Genomic DNA, 13,692 nt, shown 5'->3' on the forward strand with positions numbered 1-13,692 from the left:
CGGTTATCACTCCACCCAGGCGGCCTTGGGGGGCAGGGGCGGGAATCCGCCCCAGGAGACTTGCGCCTTTTATTCTAATTCTTTTCTTTAATACTGAGGCTCTACCCTTGGCGCTGCCGAGCACGGACACACAGCTCAGTACGTCCACGAGCCGCCCCTGGCCGCCCTCTCATCCCGCCCTGCCCCACACCGGAGTCAGAGAGACCGTTCTAGGCCTGCTGGCTCCAGACCCTCCCTCCGCTCTCCACGCGGCCCCTCCTTTCTAGAATCTTGCGGCTGGGAGTCCGGAGAGGTAGGGAGTCGAAGCTGCGCCTCTGCGGAAGCCCGCCCCCCACACCGCGGGCGGGTGGCGGCGTTTCTCCTGCGTCAGCCCCACTGACGGACCTGGCACGGGGCGGGCCCCTCGCAGGAGCCTGAGAGCGCACTTGACTGGGGAGGGCCGAGGGCTGAACGTCAGGCCGGGGGACGGAGCGGGCACTGGCGTCACTCCACCCGGAGCCGCAGCTGGGGGCGTTCTCCCGCGCCAGCGCCAGCGCCAGCCCAGGCGTCTGCGCGCCCCAGACGTCGACGCGCGGGGTGGAAGCCCAGTTCTCACACCGCACTTCGCGGTAGTGGCTCAAATGCAAATTGAGGAAACTGGCCGCAGCCTTCGGTAGTCGTGACTTTCCCGGGTGAAAGTTGGCCCCGGGCCCGTGGAGGCAGACCTCCACAGACCCAGGGGTGCGTCTCGTGGCGCGGAAGGCGGGGGCTGCCGGGCAGCCCCTTCCAGTCGAGCCTCCTGGTTCGGCTCCGTGGAAACTGGGGTCTGTTTTGGATGCAGCCCCGACAGCCCCCACCCCCAGCCCCACCACCACGCGGTTTTCCCCGTGGCTGTCCGAGTCCCAGGCGCTTCCCAGCGCCCACCAAAACCGAAGCACGCGCCCCAGGACTTCTGTCCCGCCTGCTCTCCTGACCCTCCTCCAGCCGGAGCCCACCGCACACTCGTCCCTTTCTCCCTCACGTGCCTGCTTTCCTCGGAGCCCCGCTCCCCGCCTGTGGGCGGGGTTGGGGGGGATCTTCCAGGTTCGAAGGAGAATTTATGAGCCTCAGTTTCCCTTGCTTTACAACTGGGAGTTTCTCAAAGGTGGTTGTCAAGGCTAAATGTGATAATTCATAAAAAGCCACTGCACAGTGGTTCAATGCTGAGAGCTTAGTAAACGTTACATCAAAACTACATTTAAACGCGGCCCGAAGCGCTCAGGGAAGGTCCCTTCAGGGATCCTATCCTCCTTCAGTAACAGCGCGGACCTCGGGTCCCCACTCCTCTCGGCTCAGAGGGGCCTGGCGGGCGAGTCGGAGGAATCCGAGCGCTCTGGAGCAGCTCGAAGGCGGCAGGAGGCGCCTTCTCTGTGCCCCGGGCTCTCACCGCAATCTGCCGTCACAGCTTCTGCCTGCCGACCCTGCGGCGGTGGCGGGTCGCGCTGGGGGCGGAAGGGAAGGGACCAAGTGCTTCCCGTAGCGCCCCATTCCCGCGGCCAGGGCTTACCCGACCCAGACCCTCCAGGAAGAGGGAAGAGGAGCGGTTTACCTACGCATCCCCGTTCTAATCTCCAAACTACACCTTCTTCGTAAAGGTGTTTTCCCTTTGTTTTGAATACAGCCATTGCTTTGTGCCAAAAGTAAAGACCATCTTTTTATCGCCTCCGACACCCCCACCCCGCCGAAGTACCGCAGCACTCCCTCCCGCGCCGGCCCTGCAGCCGGGTTGCTGGGGGTCGCTATCTGGAGGGTCTCTGAGACCTCGCCTTCCAAGGCAGGCCTGGCTGTGGTGGGTTTTTATTGAGAGGGCTAAGAAGAAAACAAGTGAGTCCCCTCTGACTTTGAAAGTGACCTAAGAACCAGCTCGGTGTTGGAGATGATTTCCTTTTTAGTTCTCTAAAATATTTCTAGAGCGGCTTAACAAGCACGGTGAGGACATTCATAATTTCACCCAGGAATTTCTCTTGTAGTAACAGAGATACAATAGGAACGAAAATGCTAGACCTCTTTTTTTTTTCTCTTTTGAAGCAAAACCCCAGGCCCCCTTGAAACACCGGTCGTCTGGAAGGGCAGGGCTGTGCGGATCGCACACACGCAGGTGGGCGCAGCCGGAGAGAAGCAGCACCTGCGCGCAGCGGCCATTGCAGAGCCGCGGTGGGACGTGCGGACAGACCCTCGATCCTTTTCTGGGTAACGTTGTGGAATCTGCTGCCTGCAGACTTGGAGAGGCGGCTCCGGGAACTAGTGGAAGAGAAAGACGGAACCAGGAAGGTGATTTAACTCCTACCCCTGCGCCCACCGCGGCAGCCCAATCCGCTATTCGGCTCGCCTGGGGTGCAGTGGGTCGTGTCCCGCCCATGTTTCCCTTAATTAGGGAGAGGCAAACTTCTGTCGTCTCCTCCCTCCGCTTCGGTTTAGTAATCAGACCCACATGAGTCACGCCGAACACGCAGCCCCCTCCCTCCGCAGTGACAACGGGCCAGCGTACTCTCGGCTGTTGTCCCTTTAAAACTCGAATCCATGGGGGTAATGATTTATCAAACTTGTATTATCAAGAAAATGTCAAACGAAGGGCACCTTGCCTTGCACTGACGCAAACCTGGCCTTTCCCAAGGAGATATAGAAAGCGCCTCTCTTGCTGGAGCCAAAACCAGTCTTGGCAATCGCTGGTTCCACTCTCTCCCCGTTCTGCCCGTGTCAGACATGGTGAGTGTTTGCTTTTGTTCTTTTAAGACTGGGGGCTGTGGGGTTAGGGAGGACAGATTCGTTTTGGATACTTCTTTTTGAAATGGTCTATACATTTTGGAAGGAGGAGGGGGCAGAGTTTTCACAGTCGCCGTGGTATTTGCACTTGTGAACACCACCTGAGACTGGAAAGAGGTTCCTGAGGCTGTGGGGCTTGAGAAGTTGGCCCAGTCGCCGACTTTCCGGGATCCTGGTCACTGTCCTTGGTGCTGAAACCAGGTGCCTGCACCGAGGCTGGTCGCTCTGAGTCCTAGAAGCTGCTGAGATAAGAATGCTGGCTGGAGCCAAGGTACTTAGTGTTGGTGCAAATTAAGGAGTGATGTGGACTTGTGAAAGACGGCTCAGTGAAAATGTGCAGTTGAGGAGAAAATAAGATTTTTCTTACGGTAAAATAGTAATTATTGGTGCTAATATTTAGAAATCCTTGACAGATAGCTCCAGGGGTTAGAAAGTGGAGGGGAAAACCTCCGCTGGCAATTCTTTAAATTTGAATCTCAAATGGGAGAAAGCAAATGAAAATAAGCCGTGAGTTTTGCGTCCCCAAGCAAGTGTAGGGCCATGAAGGACATGGGTCATCTGTGAATGGTTATTCTTGCTGGGGGGGGAGAGGTAAAGTGGGACTTTGCTCATTCTTTTACATATTTGTGAATCTGGGAGTGAATGTAGGTTGTATAAGACAACAAACCTGGTTACTATCTTATACTTTATTGTTATTGTTGGGCCGTCATTGTCATTTTGGCTGATGTCCTCATTCCCGCCCTCGCTACCTGGCTGACGGAGGAGAAGAATTTGGGGGCACTGGGACCCACATAGTCGACTGGGCCTGAGATGCTCGCAGGTGCCAGGGCATCAGCTTTGTGGCCGCAGCTTGTCTGTCGCTTATGGGAAGAAAAAAAAAAAAAAGCAATGTGCATTGTTGAATGACAAAGGAAATGGGGCGGAAAATTAAAGAATCTTTCTACAGTGGCGATGGGGACACGGGTACCCTACAGTCGTGATGTGAAATCCAAAGTGGGCGGGGAGCTCGTGGCTGTAGGGCTATTTCTACCCTCCCCTTTACCACTCAAAAAAAAAAAAAGCCGATGTTTCTGCCTCTTGTCTTAGGTTGCTTCCATCCGAGTGGAAGAATATTAGCTTCCCTATGTCATGTGGTTATTGACCAGACGGGCAAATTGAAAAATACTGATGCAGTTTTTATTGGAAAAGGAAAAAAAAATTCCAGGTTTCAATTTGTTCCGTAGATATTGTGTCTGTCCCCGAGTTGTGAACGTCTCTATATGTAGATACAGGTCATTTCAAACCTGCCTTGATTTTTTTTTTTTGCACGAATTTCGCGTTGTATCTGCAGGATTGCGGTGCTCCCAGAGAAATGAGTAAACAGCCAGCCAACAGCCTGGAGGCGGCCGTGGCGCCCGGCCACCACGATGGCTCGTGCGCGCCCAGGACGAGCCCGGAGCAGGAGCTCCCCGCGCTGCCACCGCACGTGCCCAGGTCCGCGTCCTCCGGCGCCCAGACTTTCCAGTCCTCTGGTGCGCGAGTCTGTGAGGCCGAGCGCCAGGGGTTGGGGGCTTGCAAACTCAATGGCCTGCGGCCGCCAGAGGCCTCGGCAGCTCCGCGGGACTTGAGCGAGACTCGTGGCTCTCAGGCGGCCCTTCCTGGGGGCGCCGGGCCGCGCAACGCACTGCATTGTAAGATTCCAGCCCTGCGCGGCCCGGAGGGGGATGCGGACGTGAGTGTGGGCAAGGGCACCCTGGAACGGAACAATACCCAGACCGTGGGCTGGGTGAATATGAGCCAGAGCACCGTGGTGCTGGGCACGGATGGAATCACGTCTGTGCTACCTGGCAGCATGGCCACCGCTGCCGCCCAGGTAAGCAGGTCGCGCTTGGCCTGTGCCGCCTCCTGCTCCACAGGCGCGCGAGGTGAGCAGGCCGTGGCGGGTGCACGTGTGCTGATGGGGAGACTGGTTGGCAATGCCAGGTAATGGATGCGGGAGGCAGCTTTGGGGCTTCGGAAGCTCGCACTGCGCTGGGGTCTCCATTTCAGCTGTAGTGACCCTGCCAGGGGGATTGAGACCTCAGGACCTGCCACTGCGGAGCCCTTCCCAGCCACGGGGGCAGCAGAAATCCAGGTGCAGACTGACTGAGCAGTGGAGGCTGATGGATTCCTACCACATTAGGCAGACACCACTGCCCCTCTTGCCAGTAACTGGATCTTTAATTTTTTCTTAATTAAAAATGAAGAAATATGCAGAGGAAACCCCTGATGAAATAATAGTTTTAAGTTCTACAGCTTTAAATGGTAACTGGGGGTTACCCTTTACCTCATGAGGACTCACTGGACGAGCGGTGGGCCCACAGGAGCCTGCTCCTGAAGCATCGGCCGCAGGGCCCTTCCGAGCCCTGACTGTCCCCTCAGTCCTGGGCTTCTGTTTCTCCTCCGAGAGGACCTCTCTCAACCGGACGAGCTTCAGGCTCCACAAACGTGCAACCACCCCTGCATTTGATCCTCTGTGCCCAACCCGAGGCACGAACAACCCCCAGAGCAAATCCCAGTCCTGGGTGGGGGATAAGCAGCGGTCACTGGTGACCCCTCTCCCACCCAGGCTTCTGTCTTCTCCCGGTGTCCTCCAGTCTCGCTCTCCTCTGATCTCTTCTTTCCTCCGTCCTGTGTCACCTACTTCAGCCCCTCCCTTCCCGGTGCCTGCCTTCCACCGTCTCCTCTCCCTCCTGGGCCCAAGGGTTAGGCATGTAGGCAGTGGTGGGTGCCTAAACCAGAACATCCACCCGTACGAGATTTCAGGTTTAGATAGCCCTTCTGTAATCACTCTGGGGTTTGTGCGTGTACACACACACACACACACACACACACACACACACAGGGGCCCATGCAGCAGGAGCTCAGCTGTTAGAACAACCAGAGATGAACACACACCTTGGCTTTCGCACTCGCCCTTGTTTGGGGGGTTCACTGCTGGACCGTTTGTCTGTGTCTATTAACTGCCTCTGACAGCAAGTGCCCGACAGTGTGACCCCAGGTGGAGACAGAGTTTTGTTTCACATGTCTTGTTTAACCTCCGCACTGCGGCAAAAGCAGCTGGAACTCCCACCCTTCTAGCTCTGGAAGGATTGGAGGGTGGGGGTGGGGCTGGAGGTAGAATGTGTGGGGAGGAGTGCGGGAGGATGCTGAAGATGTTCAGTGCAGATCGGCCCTTCCTTTGGCTGTTTTCAGCGCTGCCCATCTTTCTGTTGCTGCCTTTCTGACCCACACCTTGGCCTTCCTTCGTTCTCCCCAAGACCTCCTCTCCCGACAGCTGCTTTTCTACCTGCCACGGGCTGTGGGACAGTGTGCAACAAAACCAGGGTGCCAGAATAGGGGGTGGAAGGTGACTGCGGAGCTGAAAGCTGTGCAGTGACTCTGGTCCCTAGAGGCTCTGTGGGTCCCTAGAAGCTCAGTGGGATGGATGGTGTCCTGAACATTTGCGTGGTTTTACTTGAGGTGGCTCTCCCCCCCAGCCTTTCCTGGTTAGTACTGAGGCATTCTAGAACCGTATTGCCCTAAGAGAGCATCTTAGTGCAAGCTTGCAGAGGTGAACCCCAAAGGTCCCTACACTGCTGGTGCTGAATAACTGTGCCTCAGGAGACAGTTATTCTAAGCCTCTCACTTTACAGAGGGGGACACAGAGGCTCAGAGGGAGCTAGTGGTTTGTGGTGGTTATCCAGCTGGTTAATAGTAAAATGTAAACCAGAATTCAAGGTATTAGCTGCCATGTCTCTTACCATGTCTACCTTCTCTGTTACCCCTCCTGTTCAACCCTCACACCTCCCCCCTGCCATCTCCCTTACCCCAGTGCTGAAAGTACCCCTCCCCCGGGCGAGGCAGGGGCTCTGGCTGGCTTCAGGTATTGCGGCTCTTTCTGGCCTTAGCACAGACTCCAGAGGGAGAAAGTGCAGAAGAAGGGGTGTGTTGGGGGGCTTGGAGAGGGAAGGGTTGGTTAGGGACCTGCTTGCTGTGATCTCCAGGCATGATATTGGGGGCCTGCTTGCCTAATGAACTCTTGGTTGGGTTTGGGGATTGAGGGACCTGCTTGCAATTAACTGACTGGTTCAAGATTTGGGGGAAGCTGCTTGCTGGTGTGCCCTGACTGCAGGATTTAGGCAAGAGGGGTGCAGGGTCTGTTTAAGATAGACCTTGGATCAGAGTTGGGAGCCTGCTTGCTGAAAGACTCTCAGTGCAGAGTGGAGGGGTGAGGGTCTTGCTTGCAGATGCATTCTCTCTTCGGAACTGGGGTTCTGCCTGCGGATGCATCCTCGGTTGAACAGTGGGGGCCTGCTTGCTGGGAAGGGCCCTCAGCAGGGCGGAGGGTTGGAATGGGACCTGCTTGCTGACCAACTGGGGCTGTTATCCCACAATGTGCTTTTCCGCCCCCAGGAGGACGAGCAAGGGGATGAGAATAAGGCCCGAGGGAACTGGTCCAGCAAACTGGACTTCATCCTGTCCATGGTGGGATATGCGGTGGGGCTGGGCAATGTCTGGAGGTTTCCCTACCTGGCCTTCCAGAACGGGGGAGGTATGGCTTTTCCGGTCTTTCCGCCTGTGGTGCTGCAGGGTGGGCACTTGGAGGTTGGGGGGGAGGGACCCAGAGCCTCTAGCTGGGCCTGGAGGAGTGGCTCAGGACCACCTCCTCCCACTCCAACCCCATCCCCTGTGGGCACCAGTGTTAAGCAAGAGGGCAGGAACTGCCACAACTGTTGGGCACTAAATCCAGAAGGCTTTTACCTGGAGGTGGAGTTCAGGGAAGAGGTGGGCCCTCATGATCCCTGCCTGGCCCTGCTGGGGGGAGGGGGGCCTGGGTCCTGAGTCCAGTGGGCATGGATGAAGGTCATACTCTAGTCTGACAAGTATTCAGGGAGCAGCATACTTCATGCACCTAAGTGACTTTGCAGCCAGTAGTTTGTGTGGTCCTGGCCACTGAATTAAGTATGTTTTAAGATTATAATTTGGAAATCCCAGCCTACACAGAACGGGCGCTCTGGGTGGTGCTGAATGCTAGCTGCAGGGGGACCAGGTGTGAGCAGAGAGGGGCTGGGGGTCGGGTCGTGCTCTCAAAAGCCTCTCAGAAGTCCCCGCGCATGCGTCCTCTTGGGCACAAGCAGGACATATTTTGACTAGCAAAATCATTTAGCAAAAGTGGGTCTCATTCATTTGCCCTCACTGGGGGTTGGAGAAAATGCTTTTTGAAGGAAAACCATTTCTGAAATGGCGAGGGATGCCAGGTAGCAAGCACCAGCTGCCAGGCTTCTAGGGTCTGTGGCACCGCTTCTGTGCCCGTGAAAAACGGACCTGGCACAGCCAAGTCCTCTCTGCTTGCCCTTTGGACCTGGAGGTGCTGCAGGTTCGGGTTGGCAGCTGCCCCCATGTTGGTTGACAAGTCACCCTCTGGGAATAGGAGTCTTTGCCTAGAACCCCTACCGCAGCTGTTCAACTGGACCAAAGAGACCAGAAATGTGCCCCTTACCCCATCATGTTAGGCAGCTAGAGTTTTGTCCTGTCTTTGTTGTTGGTGGTGGTTCTTTGTCTCCTGGGTGGGCTCCAGGCAGAATCTGGTACAGTGGGAGGGTGGGGAAATGCTGCACCACAGGACAATTAAAAGGGAAAAACTGTTAATGTCCCTTCCTCCCACTTGCAAATTAGGACAAGTTGACAAGTACTTATGAGGATCCCAGAGCACTTGCAATCAGGGTGCCCTGGAAACTGAAGGCTGTGCACCGACCCCCCAAGTCTAGGCACCGCAGCTGGGTTTCAGCTTGGTGTTCACGGGGGGGCCCCTGGACCAGGAAGCAGGAAGTGGGAGGAAGGTGCTGTAATAAAGCTTTCAGTGATGGGAATGCAGGATCAGGGGGCGAGGGAGCTCTAGGCAAGTGAGTTTGGTGGTGAGAGTGCTGGTGCTTCGCTAGCCCCAGATCTGCAAAGCGCGGGGCAGCTTATGCTCCCAGTGGTTCTCGGATCTCAGGGCCCAGCCAGGCTCCCGGAGGGAGAGTCGGACCTTTTCGCACTGTGGCCCCCGGCCCCCCAGCCCAAGCCCTCAGTGCTCGGAGTGGGGAGCTCTCCTCCTCCTTCCCAGGAGCAGAAGAGACAGACTGCACAGACCACGTCTTTCTCAGAAACGCTGTCAGGAGAGGACAGAGAAGCCCCCCTAATGTCACTCCTCGGCAGCCCGGTGCTGCGACCTGGCCTTCCCGGCCTGGGGAGCCCCCAGGAAACCCCTCTGACGGGAAGGTCTTTCCTCCTGGCCGGAAGCTGGGGAAGACCAGCTTTCCTCCTGTCGGGCACAGTGTCCTGGGCTCTGTCATCTCTGGCCCTGGAGCTGGTCTGACCCCTGCAACAGCGCTTCCTGGTCTGAACCTTTTCAAAGGTCAAGGCTATTCCCCAAGGCTTCAAACAACCTCACAGAATCCTTGAAGGGAAAGAAGCCTGTAGTCGAGAAAAGATACCCACATAAACATCGTCAAGTGCTCAGTGCCTGGGAAAGGTACCATGGGAGGGGACACGAGGGAGACTTATTAGAGGAGGAAGCATTTGAGTTGACCTTGAGGAATGGAAGGGACTTCGTGGGTGGAGAGGGAAGTTGAGAGCGTGTGATGCCTGCGGTGGTGGGGGAGGAGCGGGTACCGGCCACCTGCCTGTCAGAGCGGGCCCAGCCCCAGCTGGCAGAATGCATGCGGGTGAACTCAGGTTATATGCGGAGGGGGCTCCCAAAGTCTAGCTTAGCAGCTGTTAAATCCTTGGGGGTGAATGGTGAGATTTCACCAACTCTGGCTCCAGCAATGGGTCAAAGGCATGGATTTGTGGAATAGTGGAAGGGCTTAATTTGGGGACATTGAAGTACTTTCATGAGAAGCAGAAAAGACTCAAACCAAACCAGCATGCACAACCCTAGCAGCTTACCCAGTGGGGAACTGAAAAAAGGAGTGTGTTTGCAGGGGCCCTTGCATTTTTTTAGACGGGGGCTCTCAAATGTCCCTGGGTGCCTGCAGCTCAGCTGGACCATCAGAAGCTTCCTGGCCAAGGGGAGGAAGTCCTTTCCCCAACAGGGGGTGCAAGTGGGCCCAAGCCCGGCCTTGGCCTCCCAGGGCTCTCACTTCCCACTCTCTCTTTCCAAGGTGCTTTCCTCATCCCCTATCTGATGATGCTGGCTCTGGCTGGGTTGCCCATCTTCTTCTTAGAGGTGTCACTGGGACAGTTTGCCAGCCAGGGGCCAGTGTCCGTGTGGAAGGCCATTCCAGCCCTGCAAGGTGAGTCCACCCTATGCCTCAGCCTCTTCAGCCCTACCGTGCTCTCTCTCCGGCGCCACATGGCCCCGGGGGGGTGGGGCCCGGCTTTTGTGATCAGTACAACTCACTCTTTCCTTCTTTACTTGATCAACTCCACCTCTGGGGACCTCTAACGGCCTGAGACCACTTCTGGCATCGTTCCCCTCCTGGCAGAAGGCCTCAATGTCCTTAGTGATTGCAGAGGCCACTCCCCCACTAGTGTGTCCATCTGGCAAAGAGAGGCAGAACCTAGGTCCCCCCTTGCCCGACGGTAAGAGTTCCATCGGACTGGGGATGAAACGAACCCCTGAAATGTTGTTTCCACAGGCTGTGGCATCGCGATGCTGATCATCTCCGTCCTAATAGCCATATACTACAATGTGATTATTTGCTACACACTTTTCTACCTGTTTGCCTCCTTTGTGTCTGTGCTGCCCTGGGGCTCCTGCAACAACCCTTGGAACACACCAGAATGCAAAGATAAAACCAAACTCTTATTAGGTAAGTTTGGATATACCTACATGAGGCGAAGTACTCATTTGTTCATTCACGCCATAAAGACAAATCGAGCCCATATTATGTCTGCCAGGCCCTATGCTAAGGGCTGGGGCTACAGAGATTTTAAAAAAAATACCAGATATACTTAATTCTAGTATTGAAGGAGCTCATGTCCCAGAAAATGCTAATGCAATTTTTGTTTGCTCAGGAAGGGCTGGAGTGGTTGTTAGAAGTGCAGATGTATAGGCCTACCAGAGCGTCTGATTGATTAGATTCGGGGGCAGGGGCAGAAAATTTGCATTTCAGCAAGGTGCCCAGGTGACTGGCGAGCATGGTGCAGTTTGAAGAGCAGTGTGGCCCTGGAGTCTAGGAGAGCGGTACCCATGGTCCTGGGGCCATGCGTCACAACATGCTGCTCGGTGCACGAGGGAGACGTGGGAACAGACGCTTCACTAGAGACCTCGATGGAAATGTGCACTGAGTAACACAGAACAGAGGAGGTCCGCCTGGGGAGACAGGGAGTGTCCTGGGGCTGTTTCAGACCTGAAGTCCACTGCGACTCAGGACTGGGGGAAGCTGTCGGCTTCTTGGGTCAGGAGCAAGAGACCGAGGGCAAGGAGGCACAGGCACACTGGTCAGCAAGGCTCCCTGGTCCACAGACCATCTCAGACCCTGGGCGGGTAACTTCTCTTCTACTTCTCTTCTTCGAGCCTGAGATTTCCTTGTCTGAAAAACAGAAACCGTGACAATGTGCTTCATCCTACCAACCTCATGGGACCACTAGGAGGAGAAAGGAAATGAGAGGATATGACACAGCTGGAAAAGTAGGAAACTCTACAAACAGAAGGTGCTAGTAATATCAGTCACCTTCGAAGGCTCTGGTCACTTTATTGGGCTCCAGAAATAAGCAGTTTCTCCCCCTTCCCACCAGGAGCTGTCATTTCCTTTAACCGGCATCTGTGCTGAGGTCAGCACCCTGGAGTCTCTCTGTGAGTGGCTTTTTTGAGGCCCGGCCCCCAAGCCAGCTTTTTTGCTGCACAGAACAGAACACTATTTAACCCTTGGCATGTGCTAAGAGGGAAAGGCGCATCCTTCCCTCCCACACCCCCAGACAGATGCACCTACCTGAAGACAGTCACTCACACTGGAGAATTTTTACATACATGGTCACGTACATACACACTGTGACCGAGCTCCACCTGGAGAGGCTTGGAATACGACTGAAGAGGAGCCAAATCTTGGGACTCGTGCCCATTAAAGCCACACCCCGTGTACCCGGAAGTGCTCAGGAATGGGGGGGGGGGTGATGTGCACAGGTTCCCAGGTGTGTGGCTCACTTACTAGTACGACCAGGAATAAGTGTCCCTTAAACTCTCTGGGTCTCAGTGTCATCTTTGCCATCTCCTTGCTGACATATTCTTAGAGCAGAGGTTTCAACCCAAGCTGCCACACATTAGAATCACCCGGGGAACTAACGAATGGAACCGTCACTAGTGTCCACGCCAGACCAGTCAATTTGAAGGACCTGAGGATGGAGCCTGGGAATCTGTGTTGTTGACGGTCCCGGGGGTTCACCCAAGGGGAGGGGGCAGTAGCTTTCACTTTGCCCACATCCCAGAGGTCACCTCTGCCCACGTGCTGTCTGAGAGAAGCCCACGCGGCAGCTGTCCACCGATTCACCACCCAGAATCAGCTGCCAGAACGACCTCCTCAACATGGTTGCCGTGTTGGGGCACAGTGCGTTTTCCAGGATGTGGGGTCTGCAGTGGAGAAACATGTGAAGGCCGTCCCGGAGCCCATCTTGTCCTTTCCGGATGGTCCGGGGACTGCCTGCTGCAGGGATGCTGTTGCCCTGACTCAGTCTCTGTGGGAGCGTCACTGGGGCTTCCCTCAGGGACCACGAGGGCCACAGTGATGGGTGCCTGGTATGTCCTCCAGGAGGGATGGCAGTTCAGAAACACCGTTCTCTTCTGCTGACAACATCCACTCATATTTGTGCAGCACCCTAATGCAGTAATACCAGCTAGCATCGCTTACGACACGCCAACCACCCTGTTAAACCCTCTTACTCTTGTTACCGATATTAACATGGACGAGAAGCCAACACATGGCTCTCAATATTATTCCCACTCTCCAGGTGAAAGAAGACTGGAGCTCAAGCTCAGAGATAGCTCTGTGGTAGACCTGGGATTTGAACCCAAGTTTGCCCAAGGCTCTGGTCCTAACTGCCGTGCTAACTGCTCCCCAGTCTATAACATAGCCTCATAAATGATGTCTCTGGTATTCCTAGGAAGAGCCCTATGAGTTCCAAGGGGCAGATGACATGGTCACTGTTTCACAGGTGAGAAAGTGGACTCAAAGGCTCAGAGTGTGGAAGTGCCGGGCTGTACGTCACAAGGTACAGCCAGCACTGGGGTTTGGGGCCTGTGACCCCGATCCTCTGCTCATCCAGGGATCCCAAAGACTCCTTGGTCCAGCAGGTCCTACCCTGTCAGTCCTGGCAGAGTGACGTCAGTCCAGGTGCTCCCTCACTCTTTGTAGCTGAGGTTCTGTGGGGTTATCTGAACAGTAGTTTGACTTAGCCATTCCACTTCTGGGAACTTACCTTGAGGGGGGACCCAGAGACACGGTGAAGGACTATGTGCGACTGGTCATTGCCGCCACGTCTCCAGTCCTGGGACACGGGAGGAGCACTTGGCCACGTGACAGAAATTCCAGTGAGCACTGAATGATTCCTTTGTCACAGTACATCCTAGTGCATCCATAGGGTACAGTTTCCTACCGTCATCAATAATGAGTATTTATAACAGGGGAAATCCTCACTGTATTATGTTAAACACAAACACAGGATACAGAGGTAGAGTATACTTTACTTTTGTTTACAATATGTGCATGGATAGAAAATGTATAGGAAGGTAACACACAAAATGTTAATGGGCAGATTTGGGGCCATCCTTTCTTTTCTACATATTCTATCAAGGACATAGAGATAGATGATGATTTTATAGTCATTTATAAATGTTGGGTTTTTTTGTTGGCTGAGCAGGTAGACTAGGCCCGGCTGGCCAGGGGTGGGGGTTATGTACCCCTGGGTTTACCGAGTTCCCAGTCTGGCTCA

General features: G+C 55.1%; 1 protein-coding gene across 1 annotated transcript in view; it reads left to right on the forward strand.

Moving 5' to 3' along the window:
- Positions 1-3,034: 3,034 nt before the first annotated feature.
- SLC6A5 (solute carrier family 6 member 5) overlaps positions 3,035-13,692 on the forward strand; it is a 44,489-nt gene continuing 33,831 nt past the window's right edge. Inside the window, exons 1-5 of the mRNA XM_037162129.2 lie at positions 3,035-3,052; positions 4,112-4,633; positions 7,195-7,333; positions 9,927-10,058; positions 10,404-10,577. Coding sequence (XP_037018024.1) covers positions 3,035-3,052; positions 4,112-4,633; positions 7,195-7,333; positions 9,927-10,058; positions 10,404-10,577 — 985 coding nt within the window. The remainder of the gene's footprint in view (positions 3,053-4,111; positions 4,634-7,194; positions 7,334-9,926; positions 10,059-10,403; positions 10,578-13,692) is intronic.

This window comes from Artibeus jamaicensis, unplaced genomic scaffold, assembly GCF_021234435.1.
Source record: "Artibeus jamaicensis isolate MK-2021 breed Jamaican fruit bat unplaced genomic scaffold, CSHL_Jam_final contig_797, whole genome shotgun sequence".
NCBI classification, from domain to species: Eukaryota; Metazoa; Chordata; class Mammalia; order Chiroptera; family Phyllostomidae; genus Artibeus; species Artibeus jamaicensis.